At 36.7% G+C, this 27,554-nt stretch overlaps 1 protein-coding gene across 6 annotated transcripts in view; it reads right to left on the bottom strand.

Annotated features, from left to right (window-relative positions):
- KIAA1328 (KIAA1328 ortholog) overlaps window positions 1-27,554 on the bottom strand; it is a 425,486-nt gene that overhangs the window by 356,328 nt on the left and 41,604 nt on the right. For all 6 annotated transcript variants that reach the window (XM_070778527.1, XM_070778530.1, XM_070778528.1 and 3 more), the window contains exon 5: window positions 7,026-7,141. In XM_070778527.1, coding sequence (XP_070634628.1) covers window positions 7,026-7,141 — 116 coding nt within the window. The remainder of the gene's footprint in view (window positions 1-7,025; window positions 7,142-27,554) is intronic.

A 27,554-nucleotide genomic window follows, 5' to 3' on the forward strand; every position in this document is an offset into this window, starting at 1 on the left:
ATAGCACAGGGAACTCAACTCAGTACTCTATAATGGCCTATATAGGAAAACAAGCTAAAAAAGAGTGGATAACAGATTCGATTTGTTATACATCTGAAACTAACACAATCTGCATATCAATTCTACCCTAACAAAATTTTTTTTTAAAAGACAGTGGGTTAAGAGTACTATTTCAGAGGGGAAATGATAAAGATTTGGTGACTGAATAGAAAAGCCAAAATACAAGTGAATCTCAGGAACATCTCACGTATCTGGATTTCTGAATAATTAGGTTACACTCTAGTAAGTACTCCGCCAACCCCCCTCCCCCATTTTTTAAAACCAACTTTGGATAAAAAGCACTGTAAAATATATTACAATTTTTTAAATAAAAATTTGCTTTAACTATAAAGCAGGCTAGAAAAGTAAGGCCTACTGATATTTGCATTGCTTACTGCTGCAGAAATAATTGGATGTAAAGATATTTCCTGTCATTAAGATTTTACTTTTAACCCTGCAATGGGCTGTATCTTTATCTGTAAAAATAAGGAAAAGAGCATCAGATTCACCTATCTTAACCAGGTTATTGTGAAGATTAAAAAGTATAAGTTTCAGTAGTCTGTAAATAGAAAAGTGAAAGTGAAGTCGCTCAGTCGTGTCCAGTTCTTTACGACCTATTGGACTGTAGCCTGCCAGGCTTCTCTGTCCATGGGATTTTTCAGGCAAGAGTTGCCATACTGGAGTGGGTTGCCACTCCATTTCCTTCTCCAGGGGATCATCCCGACCCAGGGATCAAACCTGGGTCTCCCACATTGTGGGCAGATCCTTTACCCTCTATGGGCTTCCACCAGGGAAGCCCATACACAAATGTAAGACATCTTACTAATAGAAGTACTAGATGTACATAAAAAAGGTAATGGGATAAAAACAATTTGCCATTATTTTGATGCCTCAGAATCAGGCATCAAATTCATAACAGAATTACGAAAATTAAGCAGTGTGCTGCATTTCATACAGGATGGTCTTGAGATACATCTAGGTGGGGAGAAGTTCTAGATTGCTGTACATTTTCAGTTTTTATATGGTTTTTAATAGTTTTAATAGCTAACTCTGTCAGCTTCAGTATCCTTACTGTAGCTTTTTTCCCTACTTCTAATTTTCTGCTTTTAATGGACTTATAAACTAGATTCCAGACAATGAGTTTAATATTATATGTGTGATAGCCTCAAGAATTTTCATGTGAGAAAAGTGCATTATTTAGGGGACCAGAGCAGGAGTCCTTCTTTTTACTTTCATCTTGGATGAGTCCAGAAAAGTAATATGTAAATATAACTCACTACCACAGAGTAACTTAAACTCTAAAGGGTTATTGAAATGAAGTATATGGATAAAATTTGATATAGTTTTTTATTTTCTGCAAACATTTATCACCAATTTCTCCCCCCTTTAGTTAGCATTAATATCTAAGTATTTTTAAAAGAACAAAATAATATTCAAGAACAGCTCAGGCAACAGTAATACTAGTAATAATTAGTTCTTTCATTAAGCATGCTTATTTCTTCTTAACACAATGGTAAAGGGTTATTTAATCTGTTATGATTTACAATGACAATATTATCCTGATAATATACAATAATAATGGTTCAAAACCTGCTAAAGTTATACAGCATCACAGAGCAAATAAAACAGCCCCCCAAAGTACAACTTACACAGTATTAGAGATAGTTATTAGATTAGTAAAGCAATATTGTCTAGGGCTTGCTAAATGGAATTAACTGACTTTATCTAAGTACACCAAATATATCCTATCACCATAATTCAATTTGTAAACATTAAAAAAAAACACAATATTTATTCAAAAGGCCAAGATTCATCAAAGCTGATAAGGTGTCCGGCAACATACTTTGCTATATTCATATGTCACAACCACACTGCCAGGCACCAAAATACCCTCTCCTCTGCCTATAGGCATCTTCACTAAGTTTATATTTTTAATTCTCCCCAAACTGTTTCTAAGACTGGAGAATCTCCTGCCTTTTCTTATGAAGGATCAGAAATTTTAATTAGAAAAAGAAGACTAACCCTTTCTTTTGAAGTTTATTTCCTTCCTCATGAAACTTATTTCTATTTATTATCCTACCCTGCCTACCCACCCAAGACCACTGCACCCAGATCTGTGATAGAACTTCCTATAAGAATGGTTGTTATTCTCGGCAAAAGTCTATCAGATCATGGTAGTCTGGCTCATGTAGCAGGGATGTATACAGTTAAATAGAAAGCTTTGAATACCTCTTAAATATTACTGTTATTCAAACAAATGATTCCTTTTTATATAATTAGATGAAATTCTTTTGAGTTTTCTCTAGCCTAATTTCAGCACAGATATACTAAGACCTTTGACTCATTCTAAAACATTCCTCAAAAAGGTTAAGGCTGGTTCCTTTAAAACTCTTTTTTCCCAGAGCAAGGTTTCTAAAATGACCTCTGATACAGTGGGCTCAAGGATCTAAGCTCTAAGCACCTCTAAACCTCTTCAATTGACTAAGTCTCAGTCAGAGAGATAATGGAACAGATCAGAAAGAAAAGAAAACAAACATTTCTGTCAGTCTGGTTTCTGGGAGAGGAAAGTAAAACCTGTTTGCCCTTGATAAGCACCCAACTAGTGTAAATGAGACAGAAAGATTTCCTCCTTCATAGAAGCAGAAGACAAAGCACATCTATTTCACTCTCATGAAAAAGCCAAAGTGTTAGTTGCTCAGTTGTGTCTGAGTTTCTGTGACCCCATGGACTGTAGCCCACCAGGCTCTTCTGTCCATGGAGTTCTCCAGGCAAAAATATGAAAGTGGGTAGCCGTTACCTTCTCCAGGGGATCTTCCTGACCCAGGTAGCCAGGGACTGAACCCAGGTCTCCTGCATTGCAGGCAGACTGTTTACTCTCTGAGCCACCAGGGAAGTCCTTTCACTCTCCTACTGGGCCTCTAAGCAGCCTAAGCATCTGCTTAACCTAATGAAAACCATCAAAACCCCACTGAAGAAAGGAAGAGTTGAGAAACAGAGGAGCTAGTCAACTCATTCCTCATCTAAATTAATCATAGTAATAAGGAGAATTGCTATCTGTGTTTCAGTATTCCAAAGTAAGAAACACTGCTAGATTCTTTACACACATAAAGAACCTACCAAATTTCAACAAGCCTGCAAAAAAAGGCATTATTGGGTATCCATATATTATAGATGAAAAAACACTCAGAAAAGTTCAGTAGCTTTCCCAAGGTCAGACAGCTCATCAGTACTAAAACAATTTTGACTCTAAAGCCCATTGTGCTTTCTTGTCTGTCACTTCCCTTGCTCTGTCAGTTAAGAGGGAAGTCAGCAAACATCAGACTTTACTTTCCTTCTGTAAGCTTTTGATACCATCCTGAGCTGAGACATATATTCTGGAATTACAATCAGCTCAAATATTAATCAACTTTTATAATGGCTACATCCTCTGTGTCTTACACTATTACATGCTAACATGTTTCAGAATTATTCCTATTGGACATATTATTCTGTCCTTTCAGATTTACCTCCCCATTCATACACATTTAGTTAGGGAAAAATCTACTAGGTTCATCAGATTGCTAGACCTTGTAAATGGCACATTCATTTACACAGCTAATTTCTCAGGAAACAAGTTTTCTTTGTTCAAAGACTGAAAACTACTAAGAGTGTTTATGTTTTACTAATAAATTCTCTAATTAGCATAAGAACAAATCCTTGAAAAGTTTGATCCAAATGCAAACATGTAAAATATCGTCACTCTTTTCTACTAAGGGACTGGTCTGGTTTCATATAATTAATCAATAAATCCTATTATTAGGACTTTTATAACAAAAGAACCCCATAAATTAGGATAACACATCATTAAAATGCCAAAAATCAGAATCCATATAGTTTCTCATGCAGAAACAGGCTTTAAATAATTTGAAATTATCTCATTTCATGTATGTGAGTTTGAATCATTCATGTATGATAGGTAAATGTATCTGTAGTTAAAATTATATTGTTTTAAATTATATCCTTGTTTTATGTCTCTAAGTTTTACAGAGTTTTATGTACAGTAAAATCACCTATATTAACCTTTGACAGGTTTATACTGGTAAAGGAGATTCACACCTGAGCAATCCACTTGGGAAAAAAGACATGGATCTCACTGTTTTTTAATCATATCTTCCTTTCTCTTTTCTTTGACAAGTTCCACAAATACCACTTATCTTTAGGTGACTCAAAAAAATCTTAAACCAATTACACTAATTAAACTATTTTAATTTTTGAACATGGTCTAACATTTACTCCAATCTTCACTCACAATAATAAAACTCAAGTCAAATCTTTTTATATCAAAATAGGTCTAACTATGATTCATGTCTAAGTCTTTGTATTTTCCTTTACTTTTTAATTTTACAATTTAGATCAGAGTAAGCAAACTTTTCTGTAAAGGGTCAGACAGTAAATATTTCAGGCCACAATCTTTATTGCAACTGCACCACTTGCAGCTGCAGTGCAAACAGCCACGGAAGATACACAAGGGAACGTGTGCGGCTGCACTGAGCTGGCATTGGACAGATTTGTTCCATGGCAGTGCGTTGACCTATGTGCTAAGAAAAAAGGAATACTGTGTCACTACAATCACCTGCTGCTGCTGCTGCTGCTGCTAAGTCGCTTCAGTCGTGTCCGACTCTGTGCGACCCCACAGCCGGCAGCCCACCAGGCTCCCCCGTCCCTGGGATTCTCCAGGCAAGAACATTGGAGTGGGTTGCCATTTCCTTCTCCGATGCATGCAAGGGAAAAGTGAAAGTGAAGTCGCTCAGTCGTGTCCGATGTATCTTAATATTCAGCCTGACAAAAGAAATTATTCTGTCCATAATCATGCTGAATGTCAACTGCTTCGATACTATATACAATTAATCTTGACCCAGAGAGTGCTAATTGTAATAGTCCACCAAAGTTAAACTGTGCTTTACCATATAGCCACACATTTTTTTTTTTGTTAGGCTAGCACCAGATAAACAAGGTCCCATTCTAACTGTAGCCAGGCTTTCTAAATTGTCTGCAACCTCTTTCATCTCTCATCTTATTTCTCAGCCCCAGTTCCACTGTACACAATACTTTTTTTTTTTTCTTCCCAGGAAGATCAAGGTATCAACACCTCCTCCGTATACAAAAAGTGATTTCAATCTCCCCTACTTCTGCTACCAGAGTTGAAGGCTGACTTCATTTCCAACCCCCTTCCCTGCTGCCTCCCACTGTATAAATTGGACAAGCTGAATGCTCAATTTCTCAGCCTCCCCTGCAGATTAGCATGTCCACATGATAAAGTTCAGGACAATAAATATCTCATGAAAGACTGCTGGGTGGCAGCGTGGAGGGAAATGCCCTGACAAAAACTGCATGTGTTCTAAAAACGAACAGGGAGTCATAACTACCAGAATGGCTTCCTTCCTCTTTTTTTCTGCCTTAATGGAAACATAATAACTGAAATTGGAGCAACCATCCTGGAACCTGGAATCCCACAATCATTAGAAGAAACTAAGAGAACTCTATAGACCCATCACTGAAAACTTTAAGCCACTACAGCAATGCCAGCGGCCACTTATCTTCAGAACTGTTACGTGCAAAGTAACAGACCTGTAAAGCAAGCTTGCGTTACACATAAAAGCACTCCTGGTCTACCTTTTCTTGAAAGTGCTAGGGTCCTGAGCCACTACTCCTTCTGCAAAGTGAAAGACTAACACTGGCTGAGCATAGTTGTAAATTCTGACTAAACAGTGCTGTTTCAATCAAGAGAAAAAAGCATCAAGATGAAAATCACCAAAGGGGGACTGCCTGAGAGTTGACAACCCAGGGCAATAGAATCAATGAAAGGAAAGAAAAGAGAAGGCTCAAGATTACTCAAGTGCTAAAGAACAAATATAATTGGAAAAGTACTCCTTTGAACTTGGGGGCCCATAAAACTAACAAATGTCCTACTCCACAAATCAAATTGGAGAATTCTGATTATATTAATCTGCAATCACACATTCCCGCTGTTTGAAAAATGCAAGTTCAGATCTCAATTTTAATAGTTACTTTTTGTGCATTTTCCCCCAGTGAATTAATTTATCTTTATGCTTCTCTTTGCTTTGTTTTCTCAAAGGTATAGTTACTGTCAATATGTGATCATTTTTTGACACTCAAAGTATCTTCAAAATAATTATTAAAAGTCACATAAATTACGATACTGACAATAAGAACAATGGTTCCTTCAGGAATTCACATACCCTGGCAGATCCAGGATCCTAACTTTAGGGACAATCACTTCTCTTTTTTGAAAATGTCAGTACAAAACACCCCAAAGATAAGCAATTCTACCCAGTCAAAACAATTTCAGCAATACACTTATTTCAACTCATATATCCCTTAAAGTACAATCCTTGAGTTAAAACTTCAGTTTTTACTTTATTTTCTCATGAATAACACCAGCATACATATTTATACTCACACACACACACACCCCTCTAATTCTACACCCAATAGTTTCTCTTCCATGAAAACAGTTTGGTGGTATTATGCTACAGTATAAATATCTATCAATTACAACATCTATAAGCTACAACAGATTTTTTTTTAATGATATTAGAGTAGAATGCCTTAGAACTGTCAAAGCTTTAGCCAGAAAGAATACCAAAGACAAAGATGTTTTGGGCTCAATTACAGTAGTGGAACAGAATTTAATAAAGTTCCAACACTACATTTTAATGCCCGAGTTTCTTCCTGTCTCTCTGAGTTGACAAGTATGTGCGCCACTGTGCAGCAGCAGCAGTGGGAACAGCTGGACGGCTGCACCAAGCACCAAGGGAGCCACGGCACATGCTGCTAAGTGTCGTTCCGATTACCTCGAAATGGCAGCCCATGCAGATTTACACTAGGTTATAAATTAGAACAATTATTTCTCTGGAGTTTACATTTTCTTCATGAAACAGTCAAACTTTCTGAACGTTAAAAAAGAGGACTTTCAAAAAGGATATCTTCCCTTTCTTTGATGATCAATTCATTCTGTTCTTCCAACTGCCTGATCTTCTTCTCAAATGATTCCTGCTCAGCTTTGAGTCTTTCTTCTGTCACTTCCTTTTCCTCACTTACTCTGAAAGAAACGAAATGCCCATGAGAATAAAATAAAATAGGTGCCTACAGCTGTGGTTTACCAAAACTAGATTTCTTCCAGAAGTATGTTGGTTTTTTCGGGGATACTTTATATCTTTAAAATTTCTTCTCAAATTAACCTTTCAGAAGGGACTCTTCAACGCCTTTGTAATAAAACATATATGTGATTTTTACATTAAGAATTTTTGCAATGGTCAGAATTGTCTTAAATACAGAAAGTCCTATACCTTATGGGTTCCCAATTATGATCCACGACAGAAAAGTATCTATTACAAATATTTCACCTCTTCATTATCAAACTGGCACAATTTATATTGATTTAGATTTTTTCCCATACTTCTATTTAAATTCTAACAATAAAACAAACATATATATATATATATAAATCTCACTTAAATATTTCACTAAACATGCATGGGCAATTTTACTTTTTCCTGGTATTTACACCCTGGAATCCTCAGTAGCATATAAATGACTGGACAGGAATTTTTAAATGGAATTGACATAAAAAAGGGATGCACATTGATTCTTAGTTCAAAAAGGATTATGAAGTTAAAAACACTGACCAAAAATATGTATCTTTAATGCTTAATTCTGAAAAGCATCCCAACTTAAAAAAAAAAAAAACACCTAAACAATAACAACATTAAAACTTACCTTAACAAAGGACAATCGAAATTTTTATGGTACTCTGTGAACAGAAATGTTGGTTCTGAATTTCTGTTACTGGCAATTAATTCTCCAAAAAGAGTACAACATATTTTACCCTATAAGATCTCACTGGGATATGTGTAAGTGAAATCCACAGGGAATCCATATCTTTTCTCTGAGCATCTAAATTTATTTCCTCCCACACCTGTATTCTAACAGAACAGTTTCTGAATAACATGGACTCCACAGCCTTTCTTTTGTTGCTAGATGGTGATAAGATCAATGAGATAACAGAATGAAAATTAGAATTTTGAATGTTCAAGAGTTGACTGCATCTTTGAATTCATTTGTGTGAAAGTGCGTGGCATACAATGTTTTTTAAAAAAAAGGCTTATCTTCTCTTGCTTATCATGACATTCAAATCATTTACCAACTCCTATAATTTACATGTAGCACAGTACTAGGCTCATGAATGGGACTCAGGACCTTCTTTCTAAGAGGATAATCTCTAGTACTGATACAATTACAAGGAATCCAGAAAACTAAACAAAGAGCAACTACATATATACATAGAGGATTTATACTCTGGTTTCAGGTTACCTGCCTCTCTTGTTACCATCTTTTTACAATGTCTGTAAGTAGGTAAGAGAACATTTATTTTCATTTGCTTATTAAAAAATATTAGCCAAATACTTAATATAGGAAAAAATAATCACAGTAACTTTACCCAGTTATGAGATATCCAAAAGGAACCTCACAATAGCCCACTGTCATTTCAATCCCATTCATAAAAGCCATAGAAATATGAGGAATGACCACAGATTTGTTTCTTCAAGAAAGCAAGGCTTCAAGGTCATAAAAACAGTAACAAAAAAGTCCACTATTGCATTGACCCAACATCAAAGTAAATTCACAAAGTATGTCTAGAGCCTGCTAGGTCAGAACATCTACCTCAACATTTACTTACTCCCTTTGTTGAACGTAAAGAAAATCCATGAAAACTATAGGGATCATTAAGGGCAAAAAATGACTGTACATATATTCCATAATGCTATGATGAGCTTTCCCCAAAACTTAAAAGTACTCTATCAAGAAAAACCACTCTTTTCTAAATTTAGTTTCCAGAGATGTTTGAAAATTTTGTTGCTACACTATTCAAACAGAGCTTTTTTAAAAAAATAAAATCTTTTCTCTTATCACTATGATCAGACTACCCATTAGTGATTATTATGTTCTGGAAGGCTATAAAATTAACAAGCTGTGTTAAACACAAAAGGCAACACTTCTATAGGCCTATCTAAAGATATGCATGGCTTCTCTGTGGCCTATTAGCATAGTTAATAAGAGCAATTATATTAATACAGTCTTAAATGCTGAGAGCTTGCCAATAAAACAAACTCAAGATTTTATATCCACTTTGAAATATGTCTTCCTGTTTATGTTCAATATTTCCCATGAGGTGTATACATGAGAAATTATCTGGTATCATGACCTACATTTTTTATCAAAGCATTCTCAGACCACAAAGTAACATAAAAATACCTAATCTTCTATCTAATTTAGAGTATAGCAATAAGCTAGTTAACAAAACAAGAATCTAAATACACACAACAAAGGGAAATATTTGACTATAGGATAGGAAGTTAAAACTCTGGACAAGAGGATATTCCCAGTGTTGGTTTGTTAATTATTTACAAGAAGGACAATAGTCTGTTCATAAAGTAAGAAATCACCATTTCAACATTTGTTTAATGTCCCAGAGTATTTCTCAATAACATTCACAAATTGTACTCTTTTTATCTAACAAGAACAGAGAATTCATACACTTAGGAGTTGCATGGTTGGGCTGAAAACCAAGCCAAAAGGCCTGAATTTACTTGAAGCCTTATGTTTTACCTTAAACATCCCTAAATATTTTTTTATTTTACTCAATAAAACAATCTTTTCTGTTTTAATAAAGTTTCCCCACATTCATCTATTCTTTACTTTTTAGTAAAACTAATGTTTGAGAAAGAGATTTACTTTATGGTTTTATATACCCTCAGTGTTCTTCCAGGTACTCCAGGAAAGAGTACTTTCACACTAATATGAAAGACAAGGTGAAGGCAGTAAAGTTTCTAACCCAAAGAGAATTAATTAAGGCTCACGCAATGGTCAATCAGATAAATTTTTTTCCCTGATTGATACCTCACATTTCAAAGCAGAGAATGCTGGTTGCATTTCATAAATTCTCAGTATTAACTTAGTGGGTAAAATTTAGAGATTAGATATCCTAGATTTTATAGGATATCTAGTAGAAAGAAAAGGATATATTGTTTTAGAGCAAATGTAAATGCATGGTGAAAAATAAGGGCTTCCATCATTAAATACGTACATACACACAAATATATACATACACACACACATATATATATGACTGTGCTTTTCTCCTATGATCACAAACAAGTCAAGAAATGTCTGCTCCTGCTACTTCAATTCTACTTTATATTAAGAGATTACAGTCAGCAGTTAGGTAGGGAAAAGACATAAAAGGTGTCTAGATTATAAAGGAAGAAGTCAAACCATTTCTATTTTATATGACATTTTATATACAGAAAATCTAAAATACCCACTTAAAAACTATTAGAGCTAATAAAGGAGTTCAGTGAGGTTACAGCATAAAAGATTAATATACAAAGTCAATTATATGTTTATACACAGGCAGTAAACAACCTCCCAAAAAATTAAGGGAAAAAACTCCATGAATATTTGTATCAAGAAATAGAAAACACAAAGGAATAAATTCAAGAGAAGAAGGAAGATGAGTCCATTGAAAACTATAAAAATATGGTGAAGAAATTAAACGCCTATATAAATGGAAAGACATTCCATGTTCATGACTGGAAGACTTAATATTGTTAAGATGGCAATATTCCCCACATCAATCTTCAAATTCAACTCAATCTCTATTAAAATCTCAGCAGGTTTATCTGCAGAAATTGACAATTGATCCAATCCTTAAATTCATATAGAAATGAAAGTGACTCAGAATACCTAAAATATTCCTGGAAAAGGAGAAAAACATGGGAATTTCACACTTGCCAATTTAAAAACTTACTTCAAAACTCCAATAATCAAGAGACTGCAGTATTGTCATAAGAACAGACATATAGGTGTACAGAACATAAATAAACACTTTTATAGTAAACTGAATTTTCAATCAGAGTACCAAGATAATTGAAGAGAAAGAATTGTCTTTTCAACATGTAGTATAGGGATAACTTTCTGTACACATGCAAAAGAATAAATGTGGGCCCCTATAACTCAAATCACTTACAAAAATTAGCTCTAAATGAATTAAAGATCAAAATGTGAGAGCAAAAACTATAAACTCTTGTAAGAAAACACAGGCATAAATCTTCATGACCTTGAGTTAGGCAATGGTTTCTTTGATATAACACTAAAAACACAAGCAACAACAAAAACAAAAAATAAATTGGACTTTATCAAAATTAAAAAACAATGCAAAGAATAGGATCAAATTTTTGCAAATAATATATCTGATAAAGGACTTGTAAATGGAATATATAAAGAATATTGAGAAGCCAAAAATAAGAAGACAACCTAATTTGAAAGGATCTGAATAGATATGTCTTCAAAGAAGATACACAAATAGGCAAAAAGCACATGGAAAGATGTTCAACACTATCAGCTATTAGGTAAGAGGACAGATGAAAATCTTCATAGATTTCTGGTGGAAATGGAAAACAGTGCAGCCACTCTGGAAAATAGTCTGGCAGTTCTTCAAAAAGTTAAATAAAGAGTTACTATTTCAACCAGCATTCCTAGATATATATCCAAGAGAAACAAAACGTATGTCCACACAAAAACTTATACAGACATGTTCACAGCAGCATTACCCAAGGTCAGAAAGCACAAATAATCCAAATTCCATCAACAAATGAATAGATAAGTTAAACGTGGTGCTATCTATGAAATCTAATATTATTTGGCATAAATAGAAATGGGGTACCAATACATGCTGCTGCTGCTACTGCTGCTGCTGCTAAGTCGCTTCAGTTGTGTCCAACTCTGTGCGAACCCATAGATGGCAGCCCACCAGGCTCCTCTGTCCCTGGGATTCTCCAGGCAAGAACACTGGAGTGGGTTGCCATTTCCTTTTCCAATGCATGAAAGTGAAAAGTGAAAGTGAAGTTGCTCAGTCATGTCCGACTCTTAGCAACCCCATTGCAGCCCACCAGGCTCCTCCATCCATGGGATTTTCCAGGCAAGAGTACTGGAGTGGGGTGCCATTGCCTTCTCCACCAATACATGCTGCCACAGGAATAAACCTTGAAGTCATCATGCTAAGTTAAAGAAACTAGTTTAAAAAGACTACATATTATACGTATATTATCTGTATAGTCAAAGTTATGGTTTTCCAGTAGTCATGTATGGATGTGAGAGTTGGACCATGAAGAAGGCTGAGTATTGAAGAACTGATTCTTTCAAATTGTGGTGCTGGAGAAGACTCAAGTCTGTTGGACAGCAAGGAGATTGAACCAGTCAATACTAATGAAAATCAACTCTGAATATTCAATGGAAGGACTGATGCTGAAGCTCCAGTACTTTGGCCACCTGATGCAAAGAGCTGACTCACTGGAAAAAAACCATGATCTTGGGAAAGCTTGAGGGCAAGAGGAGAAGGGGCGACAGAGGATGGGATAGTTGGATGGTATCACTGACTCAACGCACATGAGTCTGAGCAAACTCAGGGAGATGGTGAAGGACAGGGAAGCCAGGAGTGCTGCAGTTCATGGGGTCGCAGAGTTGGAGACAACTTAGTGACTGAACAACATATTATACATATAATTTCGTTTATAAGAAATACCTAGAATAGGCAAATTCACTGAGACAAAAACTCAGTGAGTTTTGTTGTCTAAACAAACCTAGAGTGGCTGTCTAAGGCCAGCAAGGTTGGTAAGAAGTGAGAATGACTGCTAATGGGTACAAGATGTAATGGGTACATGGATTCTGATATAATGAGAATGTTATAAAATTGATTTTGGTAATGACTGTACAACTCTGTGAATACACTAGAAAAAAAATAGAAAAAGAAATCAGAGGAATTACTGGGAAGAATTAGATGACTTGAAATATACAGTAAATATACATCTAGTAAAACTAGATGACATGAAAATATACAGAAAATCCGAAAGACATCACTAAAAAACTACTAGAATGCATCAATGAGTTCAGTAAAGCTGCAACATACAAAAATAATATTCCAAAATATGTCACATTTCTATATACAAACAAACTTCAGAAACAGAAAATAAGGAAAAATTCCCATTTACAACTGCATTAACAGATTTTCAAAAATCAGGAACAAACCAACCTAAGAGGCAGAGGAACCAGAGATCAAATTGCCAACATCTGCTGGATCATTGAAAAAGCAAGAGAGTTTCAGAAAAACATCTAGTTCTGCTTTATTGACTATGCCAAAGCCTTTGACTGTGTGGATCACAATAAACTGTGGAAAATTCTGAAAGAGATGGGAATACCAGACCACCTGACCTGCCTCTTGACAAACCTGTATACAGGTCAGGAAGCAACAGTTAGAACTGGACATGGAACAACAGACCGGTTCCAAATAGGAAAAGGAGTATGTCAAGCCTGTATATTGTCACCCTGCTTATTTAACTTATATGCAGAGTACACCATGAGAAATGCTGGGCTGGAAGAAGCACAAGCTGGAATCAAGATTGCCAGAAGAAATGTCAATAAACTCAGATATGCAGATGACACCACCCTTATGGCAGAAAGTGAAGAGGAACTCAAAAGCCTCTTGATGAAAGTAAAAGAGGAGAGTGAAAAAGTGGGCCTAAACCTGAACATTCAGAAAACGAAGATCATGGCATCTGGGCCCATCATTTCATGGGAAATAGATGGGGAAACAGTGGAAACAGTGTCAGACTTTATTTTTTTGGGCTCCAAAATCACTGCAGATGGTGACTGCAGCCATGAAATTAAAAGACGCTTACTCCTTGGAAGAAAAGTTATGACCAACCTAGATAGCATGTTGAAAAGCAAAGACATTAATTTGGCACAAAGGTTCGTCTAGTCAAGGCTATGGTTTTTCCAGTGGTCATGTATGGATGTGAGAATTGGACTATGAAGAAAGCTGAGCGCCGAAGAATTGATGCTTTTGAACTGTGGTGTTGGAGAAGACTCTTGAGAGTCCCTTGGACTGCAAGGAGATCCAACCAGTCCATTCTGAAGGAGATCAGCCCTGGGTGTTCTTCGGAAGGAATGATGCTAAAGCTGAAACTCCAATACTTTGGCCACCTCATGTGAAGAGCTGACTCATTGGAAAAGAGTCTGATGCTGGGAGGGATTGGGGGCAGGAGGAGAAGGGGACGCCAGAGGATGAGATGGCTGGATGGCATCACTGACTCGATGGATGTGAGTCTGAGTGAACTCCGGGAGTTGGTGATGGACAGGGAGGCCTGGCGTTGCTGTGATTCATGGGGTCGCAGAGTTGGACATGACTGAGCGACTGAACTGAACTGAACTGAAGAGGCAAAATGGGGCTTCCCTGGTGGCTCAGAGGTAAAGAATTTGCCTGCCAATGCAGGAGACATGGGTTTGATCCCTGAGTCAGGAAGATCCCAGGGATGTGATCTTCCCTGGAAATGGCAACCCAAGCCAATATTCTTGCCTGAGAAACCCCATGGACAGAGGGGCCTGGCGGGCTACAGTCCATGGGGTGCAAAGAGTTGGATATGACTGAGCAACTAAAACAATAAAATGGTTTCTGTACTCAAAAAACCGTAAGACACTGATGAAAGAAATTGAGGGCAACACAAACAAATGGAAAGATATGCGATGTTCATGGACTGGAAGAATTAATATTGTTAAAATGACTGTACTACCCAAGGCACTTTACAGATTCAATGCAATCTCTATCAAAATACAGAGGGCATTTTCCAAGAACTAGAACAAATAATTTAAAAAACTCTATGGAAACACAAAAGACCTTGAATAGCCAAAACAATCTTGAAAAAGAATAGAGCTGGAGGCAACACACTCTTACTTTAGACTATACCATTAATACAGAACTACACTAATCAAAACAGAATGGGCCTCAAAGGAAAAAATACACACAGATCAGTGGAACAGAATAAAGAATCGATAAATAAACCTATGCACTTACGGTCAGTTAATCTACAACAAAAGAGGCAAGAATATACAAAGGATAAAAAACAGTCTCTTTAGTAAATGGACCTGGGAAAACTAGGCAACTACATGCAAAACAAAGAAATTATAACATTTTCTAACACCATATACAAAAATAAACTCGAAATGGATTAAAGACCTAAATGTAATACTGGGGGCCATAAAACTCCTAGAGGAAATTATAGCCGCAACCACTTTGGCAAGATCCTAACAATATTTAAGGATCTATCCTCTAAAACAAAAGAAACAAAAGCAAAAATAAACAAATGGGATCTAATTAAACTTACAAGCTTTTGCACAGCAAAGGAAACCATCCACAAAATAAAAAGACAATCCACTGAATGGGACAAAATATTTGCAAAAGATATACCTGATAAGGGGTTAATATTCAAATAAACAGCTCATACAACATCAAAAAAAACCTGATTAAAAAAAGGTCAGGAGATCTGAATAGACATTTTTCCAAAGAAGACATACAGATGGCCAAGAGGCACATAGAAAAGATTCTAAACATTGCTAATTATCAGGGAAATGCAAATTTAAGCCACAGTAAGATATCACACTTTTCAGAATGGCTATCATTGATAAGAAAACAAGTAACAAAAGTTATCAAGGATACAGAGAAAAGACAACCTTCATATACTGCTGGTGGGAATGTAAATTGGTACAGTTACTGTGCAAAATACTATAAAGGTTTCTCAAAAACACTAATTTGAAAAGATGCATGCACCTTGGTGTTCACTGAAGTGCTGTTTATAAATGCCAAGATATGGAAGCAACTTACGCGTCCAGAATGCATACATAAGACATGGTAAATATGTATGAAAAAAGTGAAAGTCTATGTATCACTTGATTATCAAAATGGAACACTATTCAGACATAAAAAAATGTGACTTTGCCATTTGTGACAACATAAATAGATTTGGAAGATATTATTCTAAGCGAAATAAACCAGAAAATGACAAATATGTACGATATCACCTTACATGTGGAATCTAAAAAATATAACACCAGAGAATATAGCAAAAAAGAAAGAAACTCACAGATACTCAGAACAAACTAGTGGTTACCAACGAGGAAAGGGAAGGGGAGAGGGAAGGGAGGAAGGGCAAGCAAGGGGTAAAGGATTTAGAAGTACAAACTATTACTTTAAAAATAAATAAGCTACAAGGATATAATGCACAACACAAGGAATTACAGGTAATGTATCATAATAAAGTCAATAGAATATAACCATTAAAGTTGTGAATTACTATGTTGTACTTTTGAAACATACAATATTGTACAGACAATACCTCAATTTTAAAAAGTGAAAAAATAGAAAATCTTAAAAAGAATCAGGACCATCCCCATGGAATCAGGATTTCCCTGATGGTCCAGTGGTTAAGAATCTACCTGCCAATTCAGGGGACATGGGTTCAATTTCTGGTCCGATAAGACTCCACATGCCATGGGTCAACTAAGCCCGAGCACCATAACTGCTGAGCACGTGCTCTAGAGCCCACAAGCTGCAGCTACTGTGTTCATGCGCTGCAACTCCTGAGCCTCGTGTGCCTAGAGCTTGTGCTCCGCAACGAGAGACGGCATCGTCATGAGAAGCCCATGCATCACAACAAAGAGTAACCCACGCTCAGTGCAACTAGAGAAAGCCTGCACGCTGCAGTGAAGACCCAGCACAACCAAAAATAAATAAGCAATTAATTAAAAAGAGAGTTTGACTTCAAAAAAATAAAAGAGAATTGAACTGCATATTCTATTCCTATTAAGGAATGACTTTCTTTCCCTTTAAGTGTAAGTGGTTCAAGACTCCAGGTGAAATAAGAAATCTGAGATAAAAGGTAGAAAACATGATTTCCCCTAAAATTAATATAATAGTTTAGATATCAAAAATGGAAATGACAAAAATGAATCTGAATACAAGATGAAAGATTAGGTAGAGAGAAAATTAATAAAAATTCATGTTTTAAAAGACCTAAAACACATTTTCAAGGAACAAAGCATAAGAGGCAGTATGATATATAAGAGAATAAAGGAGAAATCTTACATGATCATCTCTAAATGCAAAAAAGGCATAAAAACTCTTCTACAATTTAGGAACTAAAGGAATTTCTTCAGTCTAATAAGGAATACCCTTAAAACACCGTATCTGTTGTCGTTCAGTTGCTAAGTCACGTCTGACTCTTTGTGACTCCATGAACTGCAGCACACCAGGCTTCCCTGTCCTTCATTATCTCCCAGAGTTTGCTCAAACTCATGTTCATTAAGTCAGTGATGCCATCTAACCATCTCATCTTCTGCTGCCCCCTTCTCCTTATGTCTTCAATCTTTCCCAGCATCAGGGTCTTTTCCAGTGAGTCAGCTCTTCTCATCAGGTGGCCAAAGTATTAGACCTTTAGCATAAGTCCTTCCAATAAATATATTCAGGGTTGATTTCTGTTAGGACTGACTCGTTTGATCTCCTTGGAGTCCAAGGGACTCTCAAGAGTCTTCTACAGCACCACAATTCGAAAGCAGCAAATCTTCGGTACAGCCTTCTTTATGGTCTAACTCTTGCATCTGTACATAACTACTGGATAAACAAGTATAATATAGTTATACATCTTCTATGTATACTTCTTCTAGTACCGTTCTTCTGTGTATTCTTGTCACCTCTTCTTAATCTCCTCTGCTTCTGTTAGGTCCTTGCCATTTCTGTCCTTTATTGTGCCATCTTTGACCTTTATTGTGCCCAATTTTCCTAAAGAGATCTCTAGTCTTTCCCATTCTATTGTTTTCCTCTATTTCCTTGCACTATTCACTTAAAAAGGCTTTGGTATCTCTCCTCGATATTTATAGCACTCTGCATTCAGTTGGGTATATCTTTCCCTTTCTTCTTTGCCTTCTTTCTTCTTTTCTCATATATCATATCATATATACATATGTATATGTACAAAAATACATATGTATATATACATATAGCATCTCATATATACATATCTGTAAGGGTGAAAAAAACCCACTCTGTCCCCTTCCTTGTACTTCAGGAATAAATCAGGAGTGTCAAGAATTACTACCTCTGTTTAATAATGACTAGAGACCGTGGCCAGCGCAATAATGAAAGAAAATAAAATGCATACAGATTGGGAATAGGTAAAATTTTATGGTATGATTGTATATGTAAAATTATTAAGGAATCACAGAAAATATATTAGAACAAGTAAATTCAGGAAAATCACAATGTTACTGTGATAGCCAGCCTCTAAAATGGGTCCCAGTAATCCCTGCCTCTTGCTATTCTTAAATTCCCTCCCCTTGAGTATGGGCTGACCTAGTGACTATTAAAACTGACTAAATATAACTTCTGAAATTAGGTTACCAAAATATAGTGACTTTTGTTTTTAATTATTTTGTCTCACTCTGATAGGAGCCAGTTGCCAAGTCGTAATCTACCATATGGAAAGGCCCTTGGAAAAAAAAACTAAGGGAGGCCTCTAGAAACTCAGTCCCAAGACACACCTAGAAACTGTAGGAAGAGAAAGTACAACATGTGATGGCAGAAAATTTACCAACATCCTTAGAAATAGGGAAAGGAGGAAATATGCTTAATAAACTGAGTAACTGATCTACCTAAGGAGGCTTCCAAGTAAAGTGTTGAAAGTGCTGGCTGGTTTCATCCTTGTGTTTATAGTAAATTGGGAGAAGAGCGAGAGAGAAGTTGAAGGAAAGGCTATTTAAACAAAAATGAGGCAGGATTTTCAGTTTCAAAAATGCTCAGCCTCTCCAGAGAGTAAAACTGCTAAAATTAAATGTTTTCTTAGTAGACTGAAAAACCAGGACACTGCCAAGAAAAACAAACTGTGGAGATACAACCAAGGTACTACTGTTTAAGGCCTTAAAAAGATCAAAGTTGATGCCTCAACAGAGTCAAACAAAAAGTACTTTAAAGAGATTAAGACTGGTTCTCACAAATTCTCTCAAACAATAGGGCCTCTAGGAAGCTTACTAGTATTCTAAACTGCTAAAATTTTATGATTATGTTAGGTAGCCATAGATAACTAATACAGATTTTTACATATTAATCAGTCATTTTAAATACCTCAGATCATTCCACCTGCATCTGCTTCTTCTGTTGCTTTATCTCTTTCCAACATGATGTTTTATCTTGCTTTTTCATATACTCACAGTTTTACTGGTATCTGGATATCCTCAATAGGACAGTAGAGACTGAGGCAAATAGTCTCTATGCTTGGCAATGGCAGACTTCCTCTGGCCAGGTGTGTAGCATGGGGGTGTGTTTATCTATCACATGTTAAGCATGTGTGTAGCATGGAGGTGTGTTTATCTATCTCGTTAGGCAGGTTTAAGCTTTACTGTTCCCATCGTTACCCTCAGTATACCACAGGCCTCAAATCTCTCTAGGGATACACCCCCTCAGGTGGACCAGATGTTTCCGCAATGTCTGCTCCACACTTAGCTTTTGGTCTTCCCTTCTAGAGGGGTCTGTATCTTGTGAAGTTCTCATTAGTAGTGAGTTGTTACTTTTATTAGATACTTATTAGTCTAGACACGGGAATCTCTATTATTGGAGTGGTGTTCTCTATTATTCTCATTAGGCTTGTGCTGATCAGACCCTGCATACCTGAGTCTTAGAAGTGCTTCTGTCTCTTTTCCATAGTTCTGATATCAGCATGTAACCCTGTCCTGCCCCCAAGTTATTTTCTGCCTATCCCCAGCCTCAGTGGTTTTTACCAGTATCATAAGGACTGTACTTTAAGGAATCCCTCTTTCTAAACTTATGGTTATTGATACATAGAAAAGATACAGGAGAAGGATCCAGGAAATATTCTGTGCCCTTTCCGTAACAACTGCTGTTCCTCCTCCCAGGCCTGTGCCAAGAGGGATAGGTCAACAGAGCTCTCATCAAGTGGGGCCTGTGGAGATATTCTGCAAAAGAACTCAAGCTGCTCCTATATTTGCTGCCCTCGGAGGCTCCCCATTCTAACCTGCCCACATCTGGCCTCTACCAATTTGTTGCCTATGTAACTGAAATGCTCTCACGCATTTTCAGAGGTGTCTGCCCATATAAGCCAATGCTCACATCTCATCCTTTCCTGTAAGCATGCATCTCTCTGGAGATTTTGAGTTGGTTAAATTGAGCTCTCTGTTTCAAGAAACGTCCAGAGCTTGCAGTTTGTTCCACCTTATTTTTAAGTGTAAGGTTGAGAGTAACAATCTCTACAGCCATTTACACTTAGCTTTGCAATTATTTAAATATATTTATATATCTGGTTTTGCTCCTGTTAAATAAATTAACCAAGGAGACCATTAGACTGAGGTGCTTCTAGTACCTTAGCAGCCTGCTTAAGTAAGCTAAATCTATGCCTATAATGCCTCAAGGTGAAGAAATCAAAATCTAAGAACCACCTATCACAAACATCCACCTACTTTTTCCCAAATAAGGCAACCACGTAAGCTACAGTCTTGTAGCTCATTTGGTAAAGAATCCGCCTATGATACAGTAGACCAGGGTTCGATTCCTGGGTTGGGAAGATCCCCTGGAGAAGGAAATGGCAACCCACTCCAGTATTGTTGCCTGGAGAATTTCATGCACTGTAGCCTGCCAGGCTCTTCTGTCCATGGGGTTGCAGGAGTCAGACACCACTTAGTAACTAAACCACCACCACGAAGTTACAGCCAATCAAATACTTCTCTTGCTTTGCTTCTGAGCCTGCTCTATAATAAAGTCTCTCCCCTCACTCTTGAGCATAAAGGCCTCCTCACCACTTTCAGTTTAGGGCTTAACTATTGGATTTTTGCTCAAATAAAGTCTTAAAAATATAATATGTCTCAATTTATTTTTGAAAACTCTTTTTCTCCTAACATCTCCCAATTTTCAAAGCTGGAACAATTTTAACAACAAAATAAATACGTTTAGACAATAACCCATAAAACTATGACATTTATTAATATTAAGAAATAAACTGAGGCATTATTACATTACCTACAGGAACCAGGAAAGAGATTTTTATAGAGAGGAGTTGGAAGCCAAGCAAGGAGAGTATTTTCTTGCTACTGTGTAAGCAGCTGCCTTATTTAGGAAAGCCTAGGTGGCTGTTTGTGATGTGTTTGATTTCTTAACATTAAAGCACTGATATATATACAGGTTTTGGTTTGCTTATTTAGGCTACTAAGGCATTAAAGCCTCCTAAGTCTAAAGACCTCCTTATTTAACTTGGTATTAATTTAAAAAGAGAAAAACTTAACAGGGGGAAAACCTGGCAGAAGCCACCTTAATTAGGTTCAATTCAGTTCAGTCACTCAGTCATGTTGACTCTTTGTGACCCCATGGACTGCAGTATGCCAGGCTTCCCTGTTCATCACCAACTCCTGGAGCTTACTCAAAGTCATATCCATCAAGTTGGTGATACCATCCAGCCATCTCATCCTCTGTTGTCCCCCGCCTTCAATCTTTCCCAGGATCAGGGTCTTTTCAAATGAGTCAGTCCTTTGCATTAGGTGGCCAAAGTACTGGAGTTTCAGCTTCAGCATCAGTCCTTAATCAAGTGATCAAGGTTAGTATTATCAGGAAAAAGACATATCAATTTTTCAGGTAGACCCTGCTATGACATACTGGAAAGACACATCACTTCTCTGATATTCTTACCAAAAATGCATAATCTGAATCTAATAAAGAGAAAACACTAGACAAATCCATATTGAAAGACAGTGAACAAAATATCTGATTAGTGTCAAGGTTATGAAGCATCAAAAAACTATCACAGATTAGAGAAGACTAAGGAGATGCGACAAATAAATATGATGTGAGATACTAAATGTTATGTGAGCTACTGAATGAGACTTCCCTAGTAGCTCAGATGGTAAAAAATCTGCCTACAATGCAGGAGGCCCAGGTTTGATTCCTTGGTGGGGAAGATCCCCTGGAGAAATGAATGCCACCTACTCCGGTATTCTTGCCTGGAGAATTCCATGGACAAAGGAGCCTGGTGGGCTACAGTCCATGGGGTCACAAAGAGCCAGAGATGACTAAGTGACTAACACATTGAATTGAAAAATGCTATCAGTGACATGAGATTGGTCAAATACAAATAAAGTCTCTATTTCAGTTGATAGTACTGCACTACTGGTTATTTCTTAGTATTGATAACTGTACTCATGCTCAGGCACTTCGGTCGCGTCCAACTCTCTGCAACCCCATGGACCACAGCCCACCAGGCTCTTCTGTCCATGGGATTCTCTAGGCAAGAATACTGGAGTGGGTTGCCATGTCCTTCTCCAGTGATAAAGTATGAAGTGAGTGAAGTGAAGTCGCTCAGTCGTGTCCGACTCTTTGTGACCCCACGGACTGCCTACCAGGCTCCTCCATCCATGGGATTTTCCAGGCAAGGGTACTGAAGTGGGTTGCCATTGCCTTCTCCGGATAACTGTACTATGGTAATGCAAATGTTAATAGTATGGAAAGAGGAGTAAAGAATAAATGGAAATTCTACCTTTGCAACTTTTCTCTAAGCCATAAATAATTTCAAAATGAAAAGTTAAAAATAAACAAACTCTACCCTAACATAAACAGTGTGTGTATAGAGAAGGAGGGGGAGTGTCAAACAGGGATTTTATTTTATTGCAGCTTTTTTATAACAAGATGATAGTTTTAATGGTTGTATAATTATTCAATATATTAAAATTAGAGGCCAAGGTATACTATGGAGTGAATAAAGATGTAATTTCTGGCTCTGCAAGAGCTAGCATAAAATATCACTCAATATTATCCAGTTCCCTTTGTTACATCTTAATCAACTACTTTCAAAAGTAGTAGAAAAAATGAGGTATAACATATTATGACAAAAATTGATTATCTCTACCACAAATGCTTTGCAAAAGTAGATCATGTAGCAAATACTCAGTAATTGTTTTTAATAAAAATCATGTAATTAAAATAAAAAGTTTAAAAAACACACATAATTAATATGGTATACACACATCAGTTATAAAGCACTAATCTGATAATACCAAAACTCAAATGTTGTATTTCAAGCTATAGTTCCAATCTTGAGACAGCAACCTAATAAAATCGTAATATAAGAATTTCTGTTAACCTATGCTCTTCACTCTTCCCTTAACTCAATGATTTTCTTTCTCCTATTAAGATATAATAAATCTGAATCCATTTCAAGAGTCATATAAAAATAAACTATAAAAGAAAATAATCAGCATATATATAGCCCATGGGTAAAAAGATGTAAATTGCCCCCAAAAAAGACTGAAAAGCAACAGCATATACATACGTATCACATAAACCAACAACTGTGGCCTTTCAACTTTCTATAACCAAACTGTTACCCAAGCATAATTCTACACAGGTCAAGAAGGCATAATTCTGAGTATATTCAGCAAGATCAGACAAGCTTGGCCACATTCATATGGCACTGTACATGTTTCCAGAGGTCAAACAGAAGGGGGGAAAAAAAGTAAATGCTATAGAAAAATTAACCTCTTTTAGGAAGTTGTTTCTGGCCAGAACCAAGAGAAAGACTGTTAAGAGCATGTGAGGCACTCAAAAAATATTCTTTCAATTGTACATCTCAGAACCTACAATCTGAGAATGTATCTTGGAATACTGTTTTACAGCATCAATATACACTAAAATTGAGAATGCCTTTCTACCTAAAGCAACTTAAGAATTCCTTATGTTTTTTGAAAATTACTATATAACCTATTATAGAACTGTCCATTTGTGTGAGTGGGGTGTTAGTGGGGTGTTAAAAACCCCTACTATTGTTGTGTTATTGTTGATTTTCCCTTCTTATCCCTCTAAATGTCTGCCTTATGTATTGAGTTGCTTCTATGTTAGGTGCATAAATATTTACAATTGTTATGTCTTCGTCTTGGATTGATCCCTTGATCATTATGTAGTGTCCTTCTTTCTCTCTCATAATATTCTTTATATTAAAGTTAATTTTGTCTGAAATAAGGATTGTCACTCTGGCTCTCTTTTGGTTTCTATTCTCATGGAATATCTTTTTCCATCCTTTTACCTTCAGTCTGTATGTGTCTGTAGGTCTGAAGTGGGTCACTTGTAGGCAGCATACACATGGGTCTTGATTTTGTACCTAATCAGTCAGTCTGTATCTCTTGATTGGTGCATCTAATCCCTTTACATTTAAAGGTAATTATTGGTATCTTCAGGACTTTTCATCCAAAAGGAGAAGAATACACTTTCTTCTCAAGTGCACATGGAACATTCTTCAGGATATACCACATATTGGGTCACAAATCAAGCCTCAGTAAATTTAAGAAAACTGAAATCATATCAAGTATCTTCTCTGACCATGATGCAATGAGGCTAGATATCAACTACAGGAAAAAAAAAAACTGCAAAAAAACCCAAACTCATGGAGATTAAACAATCCATTACTAAATAACAAAGAGGTTACTGAAGAAATAAGAAGGGAAACCAAAAGATTTTTAGAAACAAATGACAATGAAAACATGACGACCAAAAACCAATGGGATTCAGCAAAAGCAGTTCTAAGAGGGAAATTTACAGTGATACAATCCTACCTTAAGAAATAAGAAAAGCAATGAATTATGTAAGTCTACATCTAAAGCAGCTGGAAAAAGAACAAAACAACCTCAAGTCAGCAGTAGGAAATAAGTCATAAAAAAGAGACACTGATGTATAGAACAGTCTTATGGACTCTGTTGCAGAGGGAGAGGGTGGGAAAATTTGGGAGAATGGCATTGAAACATGTATAATATCATGTATGAAACAAGTTGCCAGTCCAGGTTCGATGCATGATACTGGATGCTTGGGGCTAGTGCACTGGGACGACCCAGAGGGATGGTATGGGGAGGGAGGAGGGAGGAGGGTTCAGGATGGGGAACACATGTATACCTGTCGCGGATTCATTTTGATATTTGGCAAAACTAATACAATTTGTAAAGTTTAAAAATAAAATAAAATTAAAAAAAAAAAAGATCAGAGCAGAAATAATTGAAGAGGAAATGTAGGAAACAACAGCAAAGATTAATAAAACTAAAAGCTGGTTCTATGAGAAGATAAAAAAAATTGACAAACCACTAGCCAGGCTCATCAAGAAAAAAAGGGAGAAAAATCAAATCAACAAAATTAGAAATGAAAAAGGAGAGGTTACAATAGACAACACAGAAACACAAAGCATCATAAGAGAATAATATGAGCAACTATATGCTAATAAAATGGACAACCTAGATGAAAAGGACAGATTCTTAGAAAAGTTCAACCTCTCAACTCTGAACCAGGAAGAAACAGAAATTATGAAAAACCCAATTACAAATATTGAAATTGAAACTGTGATCAAAAATCTCCAAAAACACAAAAGCCCAGGGTGAGATGGCTTCACAGGGGAATTCTATCAAATATTTACAGAAGAGCTAATGCCCATTTTTCTGAAACTCTTCCAAAATGTTGCAGAGGAAGGAATACTTCAAAACTCATTCTATGAGGCCACAATCATTCTGATACCAAAATCAGGCAAAGACAAAACAAAAAAAGAAAATTACAGGCCAGTATCACCTAAGAGAAAGAATAAAGAGATGGAGCCAAAGCAAAAACAACACCCAGCTGTGAATGTGACTGGTGGTGGGAGTAAAGTCCGATGCTGTAAAGAACAATATTGCATAGGAACTTCGAGTGTTAGGTCCATGAATCAAGGTAAACTGGAAGTGATCAAACAGGAGATGGCAAGAGTGAACACCAACATTTTAGAATCAGTGAAATAAAATGGACTGGAATGAGCAAATTTAATTCAGATGACCACTATATCTACTACTGTGTGCAAAAATCCCTTAGAAGAAATGGAGTAGCCCTCATAGTCAACAAAAGAGTCTGAAATGCAGTACTGGATGCAATCTCAAAAACAAGAGAATGATCTCTGTTCGTTTCCAAGGCAAACCATTCGATATCACACTAATCCAAGTCTATGCCCCAACCAGTAATGCTGAAGAAGCTGAAGCTCAATGGTTCTACAAGACCTACAAGACCATCTAGAACTAACAGCCCCAAAATATGTCCTTTTAATCATAGGGGACTGGAATGTAAAAGTAGGAAGTCAAGAGATACCTGGAGTAACAGGCAAGTTTGGCCTTGAAGTGCAAAAATGAAGCAGGGCAAAGGTTAACCGAGTTCTGCCAAGAGAATCCACTGGTCATAGTAAATACCTTCTTCCAACAACACAGAAGATGACTCTACACATGGACGTCAACAGATGGTCAATACCAGTAACAAACTGATTATATTATTTGCAGCTAAAGATGGAGAAGTTCTATACAGACAGCAAAAACAAGACTGGGAGCTGACTGTGGCTCAGATCATGAACTCTTTATTGCCACATTCAGACTTAAATTGAAGAAAGTAGGGAAAACCAATAGACTATTCAAGTATGACCTGAATCAAATCCCTAATGATTATACACTGTAAGTGAGAAACAGATTCAAGGGATTAGATCTGATAGAGTGCCTGAAGAACTATGGACAGATGTTGGTGATATTGTACAGGAGGCAGTGATCAAGACCATCCCCAAGAAAAAGAAATGCAATAAGGCAAAATGGTGATCTCAGGAGGCCATACAAATAGCTGAGAAAAGAAGAGAAGTGAAAGGCAAAGGAGAAAAGGAAAGATATATCCATCTGAATGCAGAGTTCCAAAGAATAGCAAGGAGAGATGAGAAAACCTTCTTCAGTGATCAGTGTAAAGAAATAGAGGAAAACAATAGAATGGGAAAGACTAGAGATCTCATCAAGAAAATTAAAGATACCAAGGGAACATTTCATGTAAAGTTAGGCACAATAAAGAACAGAAATGGTATGGACCTAACAGAAGCAGAAGATATTAAGAAGAGGTGGCAACAATCCACAGAAGAACTGTATAAAAATGATCTTCATGATCCAGAAAACCACAGTGGTGTAATCACTCACATAGAGCCAGACATCTTAGAATGTGAAGTTTAGTGGCCCTTAGGAAGCATCACTACAAACAAAGCTAGTGGAGGTAATGGAATTCCAGTTGAGCTATTTCAAATTCTAAAAGATGATGTTGTGAAAGTGCTGCATTCAATATGCCAGCAAATTTGGAAAACTCAGCAGTGGCCACAGGACCAGAAAAGGTCAGTTTTCATCCCAATCCCAAAGAAAGGCAATGCCAAAGAATGCTCAAATTCCTGCACAATTGCACTTATCTCACACACTAGCAAAGTAATGCTCAAAATTCTTCAAGCCAGGCTTCAACAGTACATGAACTGTGAACTTCCTGGGATGTTCAAGCTAGATTTAGAAAAGCCAGAGGAACCAGAGATCAAATTGCCAACATCCGTTGGACCATCGAGGAAAGCAAGAGAGTTCCAGAAAAACATCTAATTCTGCTTTATTGACTACACCAAAGCCTTCAACTGTGTGGATCACAACAAACTGTGGAAAATTTTTAAAGAGATGGGAATACCAGACCACCTTACCTGCCTCCTGAGAAAGCTGTATGCAGGTCAAGAAGCAACAGT

Source organism: Bos indicus, chromosome 24, assembly GCF_029378745.1.
Source record: "Bos indicus isolate NIAB-ARS_2022 breed Sahiwal x Tharparkar chromosome 24, NIAB-ARS_B.indTharparkar_mat_pri_1.0, whole genome shotgun sequence".
In the NCBI taxonomy this organism is placed as follows: domain Eukaryota; kingdom Metazoa; phylum Chordata; class Mammalia; order Artiodactyla; family Bovidae; genus Bos; species Bos indicus.